The sequence below is a fragment of the Callorhinus ursinus genome, unplaced genomic scaffold (assembly GCF_003265705.2).
Source record: "Callorhinus ursinus isolate GAN/ISIS: 27379988/994484 unplaced genomic scaffold, GSC_fseal_2.0 scaffold2, whole genome shotgun sequence".
In the NCBI taxonomy this organism is placed as follows: domain Eukaryota; kingdom Metazoa; phylum Chordata; class Mammalia; order Carnivora; family Otariidae; genus Callorhinus; species Callorhinus ursinus.
Window position 1 is genome coordinate 4,996,428 of NW_027397064.1, and position 15,948 is coordinate 5,012,375.

The window sequence follows — 15,948 nt, forward strand, 5'->3', positions numbered from 1 at the left end:
GGGAACAAGCCTGGGATGAGGAGTTGCAGGCCACCAAACCCACCATGGAAGGTGGGCAGGGGTGCCCATGCCCTGCCAGGCCTCGAATAGAAATCCACATCTCAGGGAGAAGCTGGGCCAAAAGCCTGAGACACTCTTAGTTCTCTCCATCCAAACTACCGGACCCCCAGGGCAAGGGTTCTAGGTCAAGGCCAAAGCCTGAGGCATCGATGACTCTGGATGGTTGCCCACCGGGGCGTCAGCCAGCCTGTGGCTCTGTGGCCCGTGGCGGAGAGGGGCAGCCTCCAGAGGCCGGCCCATGGCTTCACCACTGGCCAGCTACATGCCTTTGGACAAGCTTCAGCGTTCTCTTAAATTGGAGAGTGGGCATGAAAACCCCTCCCCCCGAGGGCCATTGATTCACTGAGGCAGAGCTCCCAACACGTGCAAAGTACCCACTGAGCACTACCTGAGCAGCTTCTTCAGATCCACTGGGTCTGCGTGAGGCCTGGGACCCTGCATCCGCTCCAGCACCCAGGGGTGCCCCTGTTGCTGCTCTGAGGAGCCCACGGTGAGCACTCCTTTGTAATAGCTAGGTCCTGAAAAGGCCCACCCTGTGCTCTTTCGATTACCCAACAGCAACAGCTTTGCTGGAGGAGGCCTCCAGGTGATCCTGAGGGGAGTTGGCTCGTAAGATCGAACAAGAACTGGGCGGAGTGCAGAAGACACCAGTCTACGAGGCCCCTGGAGACTGGACTGTGGAGCGAGGGTGACTTACCTGCCAAGCACCTATCTGCCAGGACTGCTCCGACTCCTGGATCCTCTCCTCGAAGTCATGGAGCACATTCAGCACTGTCTTCACCTGGCCTCGGGCACACAGGCCAAAGCACAGAATCACGCCCTGCAGGGAGACCCAGCCAGCTGGGGTGAGGGTGGCGGGCGGCGGGCAGGGGCCAGAGGAGGAGCCCCCCCCATGTACCTATACACACAGGCACACACATGAACACATGTGCGCGCGCACACACACACACACACACACACCCCAGTATACACACATGCACGCATACACTCATGCACACCCAAGCATGCATGTGCCCATAACCCCTAGCATCAGAGGGGTCTGGTGGATAGAAGGGGGCTGCAGGGCACCCTCACCTCCCGGTCAAAGTCATTGCCATAGTCTGTCTTGTACAACAGCTCCAGAAGCAGCCCCTCCACCTTATCGGCCTCCAGGCCTGTGGCCAGAGTGAAGCCCAGGGCCCGGTACAGAAAGCCCTGGAGAGGCAGAGGGACAAAAGGAGCTTCTGGCCTCCCTGCTCTGCGCTCCAGGGGTTGCCGCTGTGGGGAGTCCCCCACCTGACACTCTAGATCGTTTGTTTTAAGGCGCAGACATCCGTGCATTTCGTAGAGTCTCTAAAATAAACATTTAGGTTATTCTGGAGGGTTGGACTGCTTGCAGGCCAGCGTGTTATAAGTAGGGGAGGCCAGATTTCCTTCCCATAGCGGTTGAACCCATTTTCCCTCACACTAACAAATCTAGGAGCACCTGCTGATGAGCCACGCTGATGACCTTTGCGCATTCTCACCATCCAGTCTCTGAATCCCTGCTGTAGTCTTGGCCCATGCCCGTTGGCTTATTCTCCCTGTCTTTTCTTCTACTTGTAAGAGCTTCGTGTGTATATTTGGAAAAACAAGAACAAACATATCTTATTTCATTTAACCCACGCAGCAAGTCCAGACTGTAGATGCGGTTGCTGTTTTGGGAGATGGAAAAGCAAGCAGGAGGTGGCAGAACCAGGACTTTTTTATTTTATTTTTTATTTTATTTTATTTTATTTAAATTTTATTTTATTATGTTATGTTAGTCACCATACGATACATCATTAGTTTTTGATGTAGTGATCCACGCTTCATTGTTTTCGTATAACACCCAGTGCTCCACGCAGAACGTGCCCTCCTTAATACCCGTCACCGGGCTAACCCATCCCCCCCCCCCCTCCCCCCCAGAACCCTCAGTTTGTTTCTCAGAGTCCATAGTCCCTCATGTAGAACCAGGATTTTAAATCAAACATTGTCTGGGGCACGTGGGTGGCTCAGTGGGTTGAGCATCTGACTCTTGGTTTCAGCTCAGGTCATGGTCTCAGGGTCATGAGATGGAGCCCGGCATTGGGCTCTGCGCTCAGCACGGGGTCTGCTTAAGGATTCTCCCTCTCCCTCTGCCCTCCCCCACTCACTCGAAATCAATAACAAATAAAATCTTGAAAAAAAAATCAAGCATGGTCTGAGGCTCCTTTCTTAAGGATCGCGTACCAGAGGTCTCAACCCCAGATCACTCTACTGCTGTATTTCCCCCCAGAGTCTCCGTTCCTTTTTGATTTTATGTATTGTGACTTTGTTTTGTCACACAGAAAACGTTCATTTTCACAGAGGAAAGTGTCTTTCTTTCCCTTTGTCTTTCTTGGTTTCCTTTCATGCATATGAAGGCCTACCCCATGTCAAGATTAAAAAAAAAAGCTATTCATTGATGTATGCTCCTAGTCGTTCCATGGTTTTCTTTCATTTCGTACACTTCAATCTTTGATCTGTTCCCAGAGAGTAAATCCTTCCTTCTCGAGCTTTACTGTCAATACATTCTTAACAATTCAGGTGAACTTTGGAAATAATCTTGTCAAATTCCATAAAAGTGCTCAGTGTCCACAAAAACTCCTTTTGGGAATTTGATGGGGAGTACAATGTACGGCACATTAATTTGAGCAACGTGGACACCTCTCCAACATTGAGACTTCCCATCCAAGAACAAAAGATTGTGTCAATGTCATCCAGTTTCTTTCAGTGTCCCTGCACCTCCTTGTCATTTTGTGCTCCTCACATATGTCACGTAGTCAATAATTTATTCGATTACATATTTACGTTGTGTCGCTACTTGTAATGGGATCTTTCTTCATCAAATCATATTTTTGTTTTATTTGTATGTGGGAGAGAATGATTTCTGCATATCAATTTTGGGAGAAGACTGGCTCTGACAACTGGGGCTGCAGGTCTGGAGGCTACTGGTGATCACCTTGCCCTGTCTTAGAGGTGCCAGTTGAGCGGCGAAGAGACAGGAGGGTTCTGGTGAAGTTCCTTAAGCCACTGTATACAACTGCGCCTTCCTAAGTTTTCTAATCCTACTTGCTGATTTACTTTCCCTAAGCTAGGTGATCTGTTGAAATATGATTGAATTCCATGCATTTGCTTATCAAATACTATATACAACTTTCTTTTTTAAGAAAGGCAGATTACCACGTGCAGCGCCTCATTTGGATGTGTCTGGGGTCTTGGAAGCCTGACTATACTATGTTCTCTTATAAATGGACCTTGAGAGCTTGTTGGGAGGGTCTAGCCAGGGAGAGAAGCTACTTCTATACCCTTGACCAAGGAACGGTCCTCCTCTGCGGAGGAAGGTCATCTTCTTTTACCAGGCATTCCGCTTCAGGAGAGACACACATGGAGCAGTGAGGGAGGATGGGATACCCAGCTAGCCAGCCAGATAACCCGAATCAACCCAGCAATCAGTGGGGTAACAAATGTCGCAGCCAGATTGCCCTCCCATCCTATATACAACTTTCTTCCAAACGGACATCTGTCCTTAAATTGATATTGGATAAAATCTTAAACCTACAAATTTATGTTTAGCTATAGAAGATTGTCTGTAAGATATCCTTGCTTTTTGTTATTTTACATGCTCACCTATAAAGACTATCTATTTGAACAAACACAGTTTTTGGTTGAGACCTGTAAATACCTTTTCTTAGACATCTCATTGAGATATAATTCACATACCATAAAATTAACCCATTTAAGGTTAACAGATTCAATGGTCTATTCACAGAGTTGTGCAACCATCAGCACAATCTAAACTTAGAACACTTTTATCACACCAGCCCCCACCGAGACTCCTGTTGGCAGTCACTGCACATTTCCTGCAGCCTCTGGCAACCACTAATCTACTTTCTGTCTCTAAAAAGATGCCTATTCTGGACATTTCAAGTAAACAGAACCATATAATATGTGGTGGTTTGCATTCCTTTGTGTCTGGCTTCTGTCACTTAGCATAGTGTCTTCAAGGGTCATCCTTTCTGTACCATTAATCAGTACTTTGTTCCTTTTAATGAATAATATGCCATTGTACGGATAGACCACGTTTTGTTTATCTTTTCATCCATTGGTGGGCATTTGGGTTGCTTCTGTTTTTTGGCTTTATGAATAACACTACTGTGAATATTTATGTTTCCATTTCCCCTGGGCATATACAACTCCGAGCAGAATTCCTGGGTCATATGGTAACTCTGTATTTAATACTTCAAGGAACTGGTTTTCCATTCACACCAGCAGTATATGAGTGTTCAAATTTCTCCACATTCTTACCAACACCTGTTATTATGTCTTCTTTATTACAGCCATCCTAGTGGGTGTGAGGTGGTATGTCCTTGTGGCTCTGATTTGTGTTTTCCCTAATGGTGATAATTTTGAACACTTTTTTTTCATGTGCTTATTCACCATGTACGTACCTTCTTTGAAGAAATGTCTATTCATATAGTTTGCCCGTTTCTTAACTGGGCTTATCTTTTTGTTATTGAGTGAGGAGAGCTCTTTATATATTATAGATACAAGTCCCTTACCAAGGACTTAATTTGTAAATATTTTCTCTCATTCTGGGGGTTGTCTTTTCACTTTCTTGATGGTTTGATTTTCAACATGAGAGTTTTTAGTGTGATGATGTCCGAGTTATCTATTTTTTTTCTTTCCTCACTAGAGCTTTTGGTGTCATATCCAAGAAGATTTTGCCCAAAATTAGCTGACAGCAAGTGTGAGGTTTATTTCTGCATTCTTGATTTTCTGTTACATCAACCTGTCTGCCCATCCTTATGCCAGTACTACACTGTCTTGTTTACTGTAGTAAAAAGTCTTGAAATTGCAAAGTTTGGGTCCTCCAACTCTGGCCTTTCTCTTAATCATAATTACGTTGTCTGTTCTGGGCCCCTTGTATTCCCACATGAACTTAGGATCAGCTTGTCAGTCTCTAAAAAAACAAAACAAAACAAAACAAAAAAGAAATGCCAGCTAGGGTTTATGACAGGGGTCACAATGAATCTGTAGAGAGATTTGGGGAGTGTGCCATCCTGACCATATCATCTTCCAACCTGTGAACATGGGATCCCTTCCGTTAACTGAGACCTTCCCTGATTTCAACAACGTTCGAAGTTTTATAAAGACCTTTTTACAACGAAATACACACACGTGATCATGAGCCAGTAGCTGGATGGGTCAGGTGTACACAACGACACCCAACAATCTGCCAGTGAGGTGGGGACAGTTGAAAGTCATGCTCCAAACCTCAGCCTGCCTACTCTTTCTTTGCCCCTCCCAGCCTCATCAACTTCACTGCCGAGCTAGAACTCAGCAACCGCTTTAGGCTTCTGTGGTTCAGTGTCATCCTCATCATTTTCACTGCCAAAACCTGTTCAGACATCTTGATCCTTGCCTGTTGGACTCTGCCAGGAGACCACTTCAGGTGGAGAGTGAAGTGAGAAGATCAGGAAGACTGGAGAAGACACCCCCCCGCCCCCCGCCAGCTTCCACAAAGCAGGTTCTTAGAGGAAAAACAAAACAGAACAAGACACGAAAACCCACTGGCAGAAACCACCCACCTCTCCTCCCAGGACCCTGTAGACAGCCACAGGTACAGCTGGTCTCACACACAACGTGAGCCTCCATTCCACCAGCCCTGAAGTCCCCTCCCCATCTGAACTGCCCTGACGCTGTGAGCACAAACCTTCTCCAGGGAGGGGCTGTCGAAGCTTTCGATCTGGTTGTTCAGCTCTTTGCTCAGACGCAAGCTCCAGTTGGAACCTCGGGTCTTCTTAAGGGAGTTTCTCAGAAACTGAGGAGACAGAAGATGTCGGTGGGCGGCGCCAGAGGCCCCCAGTCCTGTTCTCTCCCAGGCTCCAGGAGTGCTGTGTGACACTGAGCAGTGACTCACCCTCTCCAACCCCCTTCCCCAATCTCTAGATTGCTCGACCTGTCGAACCCCAACCCACTGCTAACAGTCTGTGGGCCTGGCGAACAGCTGTGGTTTTGGGGCTGGAGGGAGAAGGGTCACCCCTGTGCTGCTTTCTTGAACACTTGGTCCCCCAGGATAGAAGGCTCTCTGTTCTCTCCTGCTGATGGATACAGCTGTGGACATGCTTGGTACTCCCTAAGTCTTCTGTGACGGAAGAGGTGTCCTTTAGGGACTCCTAAGCTCTCCACGTGCCAACGCCACCAAGGCTCTTCCCATGCACCCCTCCCCTTTCTCCCAACCCAACCTCAGCAAGCTGGATCACGTCCTTACCTGAATCAGCTTGTCCTCCCAGGCCTTCTGATTCCAAGTAAACTCAGTATGCTCTGCAGAAAGAAGGTGCACACATGCTGCTTTCTTCTGCTGCTCCCCTCTGGATCAACCTCCTCTGTCAGGCATGCGAAGCCCTCCGTGGATGGGCTCAGCACATGCTGCATTTCCCTCCCCACTTCCCCAAGGACCTAAGTAGGCCATACTGGTCCACCTTGAGCTTTGGTTCCTATTATTCAAGCCGTGTGATTCGTACTCCAGCATGCGCACTGAGAGGGGAGCTGACTTGGGGTTGGTGCCCCGGATGCCTCACCTTCCAGGTACTTGACCAGCAGTGGGATCTCCAGCTCCCACATGTCAGCCATGGAGGGTGCAATGCTCTGGCTCAGGGTCCTCAGGAGGTTGAGCATGGCTATCCCACGGCCCTCCCCCTTGTAGGGGGATGACATCAGCACCTGGGGAACACCAAGCCTCCGGTGGGGCCCTGCCCCAGGCTGGGCAGTGCCAGGCATTTTGTTCCCAGAAAGAAGAAGAGGGGTAAGGTAGTAGGCTTTCTCCCCACCCAGGCTTCCATGGAGTGTGGATTCACGCCCACAGTCAACATAAGGAGGAGAACCGGGGTGCCTGGGCGGTTCAGTCGGTTAAGCATCTCACTCTTAATTTTGGCAGGTCATGATCTCAGGGTCATGAGATCGAGCCCCATGTCGAGCTCTGTGCTGGGCATGGAGCCTGCTTGGGATTTTCTCTCTCCTTCTTCCTTTGCCCCTCTCCCCTCCCCTCTCTCTCTCTCTCTAAAAAAAAAAAAAAAGGAGGAGAAGGCGTAGGTACAGGAGTCCCGGGGGCCGGCAGGCCATTGACGGTGTCCTGGGGATGCTTCGGGCCTGCTCGAAGGCTGAGCAGAGGAATCCGGGAGCATGTCCTCACCAGGTCCCTGGGCATCCGAGCACACTGCCCCTGCCCCGTCTACCCAAGAGGAATGAGAGGGACCCAGAAAGATCTGTCCTACCAAGTGTCTAGCTCCCTCCTCCCTCTGGAGGCTTTGGGAATTAGGAACCAAAGGGAGAGGGGCCACAGGCCATGGTCTCAGTCAGGCCTGGGTGAGTCACTCACCAGGAGACGGGCCAACAGTTTCTGGGGTGCAGGCAGGTCCACTAAGGAAGAAGGAGATGCGAACCTGCTCCAGTCGCCAGGTTCATACCAGGACATGCCCCCGTGCCCCCATGCCCCTGAGCCCAAGAATGGTGCTGCCCTGGAAGTTACTTCCCCAACATCATCCCATTGCCCCCAGAACAAGAATGGATTGGCACAGGAGGGACCAGTGATCTGTCCATAAGGAACAACATTTTAATTGGTTTATCCTTGGAAGAGGGGAGAATAATGTTTTGGGTTAGGGCTTAGAAGATGTCAAGGGGGTGGCCGAGCCCAGAGTCCAGGTGAGGTCATGAAGAAGACCCCCACCACCACCACTTGCCATCCCTGGGTCCTACAGGGCTCCCAAAATCACACCCACCGCCGGCGACACCCATCCAGCCAAGCTCCAGGCCCATGAGAACAGCCGCCTTGGAAGAGCAGTGTCACCCCACCGTTAAGTGGTGACAGTCACTTTTTTGAACGTCTGCTGTTGACAGCACTGAATCGGGGGCCAGGGGGAGGGGGGAGCACAGTATGATAGTTTGCAGAGGACTCGGATGGGACCCGCTGGCTCACAGAGACCCAGACAAGCCACACATGGAGAAAGGCTGCACCTCCACAGGGAGGGGTCCTGGGACAGGGTGCGGGAGGAAGGGACATGGGGAACGAACTGCCAAAGGAAGTTTGCCCAATTTTAACACCTCCTCAGACACGGTAAGGGTGGGCCTTTGGCCTGGCTGGCTGGGACTCCCGGCCGCTTCCTGAAAAATGCAGAAGGGAAGCTTCCCAGGACACAGAGCAGCCCACCTGCCCAGTCCCACCGGCTAGTGCCAGGATGCTGCCCACCGTGCCTGCTTTTGTGGGCCATGCCGGCCTCCACGTCCTCGGCGTGGACCTGGCGTTCCGCCAGGTTTGTGAGGCTGATGCAGATGGGGGTCAAGGCCTCTGTGTAATCCGTCTCCATGATGTAGCACAGGAGCCTCACCCAAAACTCCTGGGTCGGGGGGAGAGGGCAGCATTACCTGGGGCATCTACGGCCGTGTAGGAGATCCGTCACGCTTGCCGCACAGCCCACCTGCCCTAAGCAGCTGCTGGACAACTGGCGGCTCCCATGATTCTTCTCAGTACCTCTGCTAATAAGGTAAACTGCCCCCCGGACAGGGAGCATCCAGCCCAAGGCCTCACTTAATGGACAGTGATCCCTTCGTTGTGCTATCACGGTAAATTTTTTCTACTTTTCTTCGCTATGTCACACTGTATTGCAATGAAAAGTTGGCACATCCGTTTCCCCTTCCGCCTGTGACCTCCTTAGGGTTATACTGAGCACTTCTAGCATATGCCTTCATGTCTTCACATGGTAGGAACTCACTGGATGCTTGTGGAATTAATCCGTTAAAATCATCTCTACACACACACACACACACACACACAGGCACCTGGACTGAAGGGGCTTTAAGGTAATCGACACATTACTGGTTATAAGTCAGTGTGCCAGGCACCGCCTCAGCCTCTGGGGGACTAAGTTCCCATCAAGGACCCAGCTCTGGAACCGGATCTTCAAGAACAATAGCTCAGGCAGTGGGAAGATCGGGGACCCCTCCAGGCATCTCCGACAGTGGGAATGGGAGAAGCAACAGCGTGGAATTCTGGGCATGCACCGTTCCCTTCTGAGCCCGGGGAAGGGCGCACACAAGTCAAGCCGTCAGCTGCAGGGGCCCGGCCCAGGGGGCGGGGGGCACACTCACGTTGGTCATCCCACTGACGGAAGAGGTTATGATCTTCACGGTGTCCATGGTGACTTTGTGGACCATCTTCTCCTCCAGGTCCCTCTGATAAAAGCTCTCTCGGTGATTTGTCTGAAAGCCAGAATCGAGGGGGTCCCGGCTCGTGTGCCGGCCGGGGCTTGCTGCAGTCTTGGGTGTGGTCTCCTCACCCCCGTGAGGCTCCATGCCCGGATACTGGGTCTCCAGAGTTTTCTGGACGGCCTGCACACACCCCTACCTACAGCTGCCGTGTGCCCGGGCGCTGGTGTCATGAAGGCAGATTCGTGCGGGATCTATAGCACAGGTGCCGCAGGCAGACTCCTTCCTCAACGCTCTGGAAACCACTTGCACAGACCAGCCGCACCCTGGGCTTCCCATCAGGGCCACTCACCAGTTTGTAGGTGGATAGAGTCAGCTGCACCGACACGTACTTCAGGCCCCAGCCTTTGATTCTGTCCTGGTAACCGGACAGAGCCAACTGGCCGATGACGCGGAGAGTAGCCACCCTCACCTGAGGGGACAGGGCGGCGGACAAGCGGGAACTGGGGTGGGCTCCAGGGTGGAGGGCTTGGCACCTAACACCCAATCCTGTCCCATGAGACAGCTAGGAATTGGGGGTGCTCCGGGTGGGAAGGGGCCTTGGGGGCTACTGCCCACTCCGTCCACCACCCCCTGCCCCACCCAGGGACTCCCCGTGTGCAGCATGGCCACCCAGGAGCCTTGTCTGAGCCTAGAGCACACTGCCTTCTAGACAGGCTGCTCCATCCTCAGGCAGAGGGACAGGCTGACTCTTATCCTGGGCTCAGGCTTGCTACGTGGGGGGTTTGTCTTCCCTTGACAGCCTCCACATTTTGAGAAGAGCTCTGCTTTAAATCTCCAGCCCAAATCCCTCCCCCGCCCCACCTCATGTCCCCTCCCATTTGTGCAGACCCTCGCCCTCCTGGACCTCCCTTCCCCAGAGGCCGTGCCGCGGCCTCCAGGGCCTGCGGGCCAGACCTGAAGCTACATTCCAAGGTGGTCGTGGCTCCAGTGGAGCCTGGACTGTGGGGTTTTTTTTTTTTTTAGCTTTTATTTGAAGGGTACAGGGTGTATTCCTCAGTTGCTTTTTTCAAACACAGGAAAGGTTTTATATAAAACCCTGAGGCAGCCACATGGCTCTGGATGAAGCTGGATTCACTCAGCCTCTCCTCTGTCCAGGACAGTGTCCGAGACCCTTCATTGGGAAACTCCAGGTCCTTGACAAGAGCAGGTGTCTCAGGAGCAGGACCACAACTCCGGGGAGCCTCTCCCCTCCAGCCCTACTCAGTGCTGGCCAGGAAGCTAGGTTTTCCAGCAAAGAGCCTTCGGCAGGCAGCCCCCACCCACAGAGCGGGAGAAGAATGAGGGCCACCTGCAGGACTTCCCTCTGCTCCCCCCGCAGAGTGCCCTGAACACCAACCCCTTCCAGGTCTCTGCCCTGTTACCTTGAAGCGGGTGTCACAGAGGGTATTCTTGACGACCCGGATGGCCAGGCAGATGGTCCTGATATTCATTCTGGGCTCTAAAAGAGGAAAACCGGCCTCTGTAAGAGGGCTTACATTAAAATCTTCTCCAAATTGAATGTATTTTGATGTAAGCAGTAAGAAAACACATTGTCATCCTTTTTTTCCCTAAGAAGTTAGAAAATTATTCAAAAATTATTTTCTGAATAAAATCCATCCAAATAAATAAATAAATAATAAAGATAAAATAAAAATAGTATATGCTCACTGCAAGGTTAAAATAAAAACCACTCGACAGTTCAGGTGCGTCCCTAAGCTCATTTATAGATTTCTTGCAAGTAACCAAGGTCATGCTGCATACACTGCCCCATACCATGCTGGGGCACTTAATATAGAGAGGGCATCTTGTCCACGGAAAAAGCATAAATTGACTACGCCCTTTATGGTTGAGTCATATTCTACTCTGTGGATAAACTATCATTTGTTCCAGAAATTCCCTATAGAAAAACAGTTAGGTTGCTTCTAATGTGTTGCTTTTATGCACAACGTGCTAATGAACATTGCTGTCCAGTTACCTTTGGGCAATGAGTTCCTTTGGACAATGGTCAGAAAGTTAGATGGTTGAGCCCAAGTTTCGGTCCCTATGCAACTGAGCACTCAGAACGCTTTATCAATCTACACCCTTGTCAATAAAGTGCAAGAAACTAGTTTCTAATTATTCTAGCACAGGGATTAGCAAAATATAACCCGCAGACTAAAACCAGCCCTAAGCCTGTTTTTGTAAATAAAGTTTTATTAGAACACAGCCACACTCTGCAGTGTATGATTGCTTTTGCACACTTGAGTAACTGTCACAGAGATCATATGGCCTGTAAAGCCAAAAATATTTTTACTATCAAGCCTCTTAAAGAAAAATGGCTAGGCCAACACTAGTCATTATCACCTCTGTCTGTCAGACACATAAAAATGGTCTCATTGTTGCTTAAATTTGCGGGTTTTTTCAGAGAAGACTTTACTGTCAGTAGAATGTGCTTTATATACAGTTGCCCAGTCTGCGTACTGCACAAGGGCACCCAGTTTTCAACTGGGTGGCCCATGCTCTTCTAAACAAATCATGTACTTGCAGGGCCACATGCTGCCAGCAAGGGGTGCCTTGTTCCAATTTCACACAAAGGTGCTGTCTGAGCTGGTGTCATCATTGAGGACGGGATTTCCCTTTTGATGGCAAGGCCAGGTTCAGAGTTTGGGCTTAGGGATTTAGAATCAGGAGTTTTGACTACGTTTGGGCATTGGGACAGTGGGGCTTTAGGACTACACCTACACGATATAACTAGGCCTTATTTAAGGCCTTTGATTTCACATTTGGGGGGTAGTTCTAGGATTCAGGTTAACAGTCTGAAATTCAGACTCAGGTGGAAGCTGGGATTCAGAGTTTGAGGGGAAGGTTGAGGGTGCGGGTCATGGGGGTCACAGTGCTGGTTAGGTTCAAGGGCAGAAAATATGAAGCAACCTTGGTCCACCCAGTCGTGTCTATAAAAGAGGAAATGATGAAGGCCCAGATTGGGTGAGACCTGCCTCCCCGGCCTCCCGCCTGGCTTCCCGCTCTTGCTCACCATCTGCGCTCACCACTGCCCTAATCAGTGTCAGGGTCCCCACGCGGATGGCCTCCTTGCTCATCTCCATCTGACTGAGGAAGAACTTCATCAGCTCCTTGGGGTAGGACCGGGCTGCAGGAGGAAGGACAGCTTTACTCATGCCCTCGGAGCCAGAATGAGCCAGAAAAGGCAGCCCTGGGCCCAGGCCTCACAGGGGCTGGGGCTCCCGTAGGCTCACAGTGGACCTGGGGGGCAGGGGGGGGCGCTCACCAAGGGCTATGAAGCAGTGTATGATCTCCGTCAGGTTTTGGCTGCTGTACCGCTGGTGGGCAGGAGCCCTGGCACACACCTGGGGAGCGGGCGTGCAGGGAGGGTGGGGAGATCGCACCTGGAGGGGGACGCACGTGCAGGGGCGGCCCAGCGCCGTCGTGCCAGAGCCACGTGCGCACCACCGCCTCGCACCCCCGTGGGATACAGGAGCCAGATGGGCGAGACGGGCGCTCCACCACCATCACACCCTTTCCCCTGGTCGGCCACACCACCTGCTGCAACCCACTTCCCACTGATCCACCCTGAGAACGCCGGTTCTCAGCCAAGCTTGCTGGCCTCACCTGGGTGTGGAGTTCTGTGAAAATGGTGTGAAGCTGCATTTGGGGGACCGGAGTGTTGGTGGTGACCGACATTTCCAGGATCTGCCTCAAGACCTACAATGGAGAGGCGGATGATTGCAGATGACCTTCTGCCGATTCAGGGTCAGTTTAACTCTAGACTCTTGCTACTCAGCGTGGCCCATCAGCCGGTGGTATCAGCATCCCCCGGGAGCTAGTTAGAAATGCAGCCTCTCAGGGCACCTGCGTGGCTCAGTCAGTTAAGCGACTGCCTTCAGCTCAGGTCATGATCCTGGAGTCCCTGGATGGAGTCCCGGCATCGAGTCCCACATCGGGCTCCCTGCTCAGCGGGGAGTCTGCTTCTCCCTCTGACCCTCCCCCCTCCCATGTGCTTCCCCCTTCCTCTCTTTTTCTCAAAAGAAAGAAAAAAAAAAAGAAAGAAAAAAAGAAAGAAAGAAAGAAAGAAAGAAAAAAAAAAAAAAAAGCAGCCTCTCCGTCCCTGCTTCAGACCTGCTGAATGCAACCCTCCATTTCAGCCAGCCTCCCGGGAATGCCTACACACAGTAAAGCTTGCAAAGTGCTGTGTGAGGCCACTGAGCGTGGCATTCAAGGCCCTCTTCCCCTTTCTCTTCTATCCACCTGGAGATGAATCCCATTCTTTTGTCAGAGTGATCTACAGGCGGCCCCTTAGATCTACCACATTAATTTCTGCTCCTTGCTTTTAGAGTTGAGGAGCACGCCTCGTCTGCAGATGAGTGATCCCCTTACAATACATTCAGCCTGCGTCACGCCTCCATGCAGAACACTGCCAAGACTCCATCTTATGTGGGTTAAGGGCTGTCATGGCTTAAAGGGTCCCCCTAAAATGCATGTACACCTGGAACCTCAGAACATGGCCTTATCTGAAAATGAGGCTTTCCAGATGTAATTAGTTAGGGGTCGCACATGAGACCATCCTGGATTTAAGGTGGGCCTTAAGTCCAGCAACCGGTGTCCTTATAAGAAAAGGAGAGGACACAGAGGCAGACACAGAGAAGAGACCACGTGAGGGAGGGGGGGCAATCACACTGGAACGATGTGGCCACCAGAAGCTGGAAGAGGCAAGAAAGGATTCTTCCCCAGGGCCTATGGAAGGATCGCAGCCCCACCAACACCTCGACCCCTGGAACTATGAGAGAATCCGTTTCTGTTACTTTAGGCCACCCGCTTTGTGGTTCTCTGTTATGGCAGCCCCGGGAAACTAACACACAACCTCACCGTGGCCTCCAAGACCCTTAGGGATCTCATCCCTTCCGCCTGGAACAGCAAAAACCCCACAGGTACCAGGCCCAACTTCTCCCCGGGTGACACCCAGCCTCCAGGCCGGCTGCCGCCCAGCAACCTCTCACCTGCGTGATAAAGAGCGCCTCCAGGTTGCCTCGGTACTCCGCCAGCAGCAGGGGGATGTAGTCGTACAACTGATCCCGCAGGTCATCGTTGGGCAGGAGGAGGTTCAGCATGGGCTTCAAGGACTTGATGACCCCCAGCTTCACCTACCCAAGGAGCCCAGGACCCTCAGCAAGGCCCAGTGATGTCACCCCATCCAGAGAGTCAAGGACGCGTGAGAGAGGGGACCTGGGAAGTAGTCGAGGCCCCCGCCCGAGACCCCACAGGCAGGCAATGAGGCCGGACTGTCCCTGCGAGTCCCAGCTCTGTCACTTAGGAGAACCTCTCTGAGCGCCTCAGTTTCCTCATCTGCAAAACAGTCCCATAGCACAGAGTTGACGTGGAAATAGCTCCCCTAGGTAAAAGGCGCTGTAACGGGGACCCTCATCCAGCGATCCCGGGGCCTTTCTCAAGCCGGCCTCCTGAGGATCCAGGGCCCACACGGTTCAGCAACTCTGTTTATCAGGTCACTGTCTCTCTCCCGGGTTCTGGGAATGAGGCTGGACCCAGTGGCCTCTCAGCCCTCCTGGCCACACCAGCTGGGGAGCCATGACCTGGGGGGACCACGGGACCTTCCTCCCCACCCGAGAAAGGTGTTTCTCACCTCAGGGTTGTGGTTCCTCAGCCACACGGTCACAAAATAGCGGTACATGGGGAACAACTTCATGGCAAACTGATCCTCGGTCATCACAGGGTACACGCTGTCCTCCAGATGCTTCAGGTAAAACTGCACTGTCTCACAGAAGGTCTCCATGGCTGCCGAGTGGGGGGGAAGCAGTGAGCCCAGAGGGGCAGGAGGGGGACCAGGTGTCCCCAGACCACCTCCTCCAGCAGAGTGCACTCGCGACACTTCTGGAACCAGCAGGTGACCCCGATGGCCTCAGCCAGCCAGGAAAACCCTGTCTTCGGCCTGACTTGGGCAGGCCCACCATAGACCCATTTTCCCTGGTTCCTGTCCTGTGAATCTCACCGTCCTGCTTGAAATTAGAGCCAGCTAAACTGAGTCACAGTGACGACTTGCTCCCGCGAAGCCGCATTCTCCCGAAAGCACGCGCCGCGGTGCCGCCACCCGTGCCCTGCCCCCTCCCCGAGAGGCAATCAGAGGCCACGCGACGCAGGCGATTCGGCCAATGTTTGGGAAGAAATGAACAACCCACCTCCTGTTCAATGAACCCCTCCACCTGTTCGCCGCAGTCCCTCCTCCCGTGACCGGGCCGGACACGTACCGCTGCAGATCACCTGGCGCATCTTGGCCTCAGTGGCGAGTCTCAGCATCGTGAATATGGTGGCCAAGGTGATGCCCATGTATGGCATGAACTCAAACACTGTGCAGTGGGGCGAGAGGAGGCAGGGAGTCAGCGGGGCCGAGGCGAGAGGACAACCCGCCGCCCGCCGCCTGCAGCCCCCACCGGGCAGAGCGCATGGCCAGGGCCGCAGGAAACAGCATGGACGTCAGTGTGTTGGGAAAGAAAGGAGCTAGAAACAAGTGGCGGGGGAAGGAGCCAGGGACAAGGAGACAGAAGGAGGTGGAAGAAGCAGAGACAGCCGCAGGGAAGAGTGTGCAGAGCTGCAAGTTGGGGAGGGGAGACCCAGCGT

At 52.3% G+C, this 15,948-nt stretch overlaps 1 protein-coding gene across 4 annotated transcripts in view; it reads right to left on the bottom strand.

The window, feature by feature from the left end:
* Positions 1-15,948, bottom strand: part of MROH2A (maestro heat like repeat family member 2A) — a 42,595-nt gene that overhangs the window by 20,063 nt on the left and 6,584 nt on the right. Inside the window, exons 6-21 of one of the 4 annotated variants that reach the window (XM_025888002.2) lie at positions 15,579-15,677; positions 14,957-15,108; positions 14,316-14,459; positions 12,931-13,023; positions 12,590-12,668; positions 12,338-12,451; positions 10,707-10,783; positions 9,635-9,754; positions 9,226-9,336; positions 8,327-8,474; positions 7,460-7,500; positions 6,663-6,804; positions 6,353-6,405; positions 5,795-5,902; positions 1,135-1,254; positions 758-880 (exon numbers count right to left, since the gene is read on the bottom strand). In XM_025888002.2, coding sequence (XP_025743787.1) covers positions 758-880; positions 1,135-1,254; positions 5,795-5,902; positions 6,353-6,405; positions 6,663-6,804; positions 7,460-7,500; positions 8,327-8,474; positions 9,226-9,336; positions 9,635-9,754; positions 10,707-10,783; positions 12,338-12,451; positions 12,590-12,668; positions 12,931-13,023; positions 14,316-14,459; positions 14,957-15,108; positions 15,579-15,677 — 1,724 coding nt within the window. Of the gene's footprint in view, positions 1-757; positions 881-1,134; positions 1,255-5,794; positions 5,903-6,352; positions 6,406-6,662; positions 6,805-7,459; positions 7,501-8,287; positions 8,475-9,225; positions 9,337-9,634; positions 9,755-10,706; positions 10,784-12,337; positions 12,452-12,589; positions 12,708-12,930; positions 13,024-14,315; positions 14,460-14,956; positions 15,109-15,578; positions 15,678-15,948 lie in introns of all 4 variants that reach the window. The other 3 variants (XM_073876933.1, XM_073876930.1, XM_073876926.1) reach the window with 3 other exon arrangements.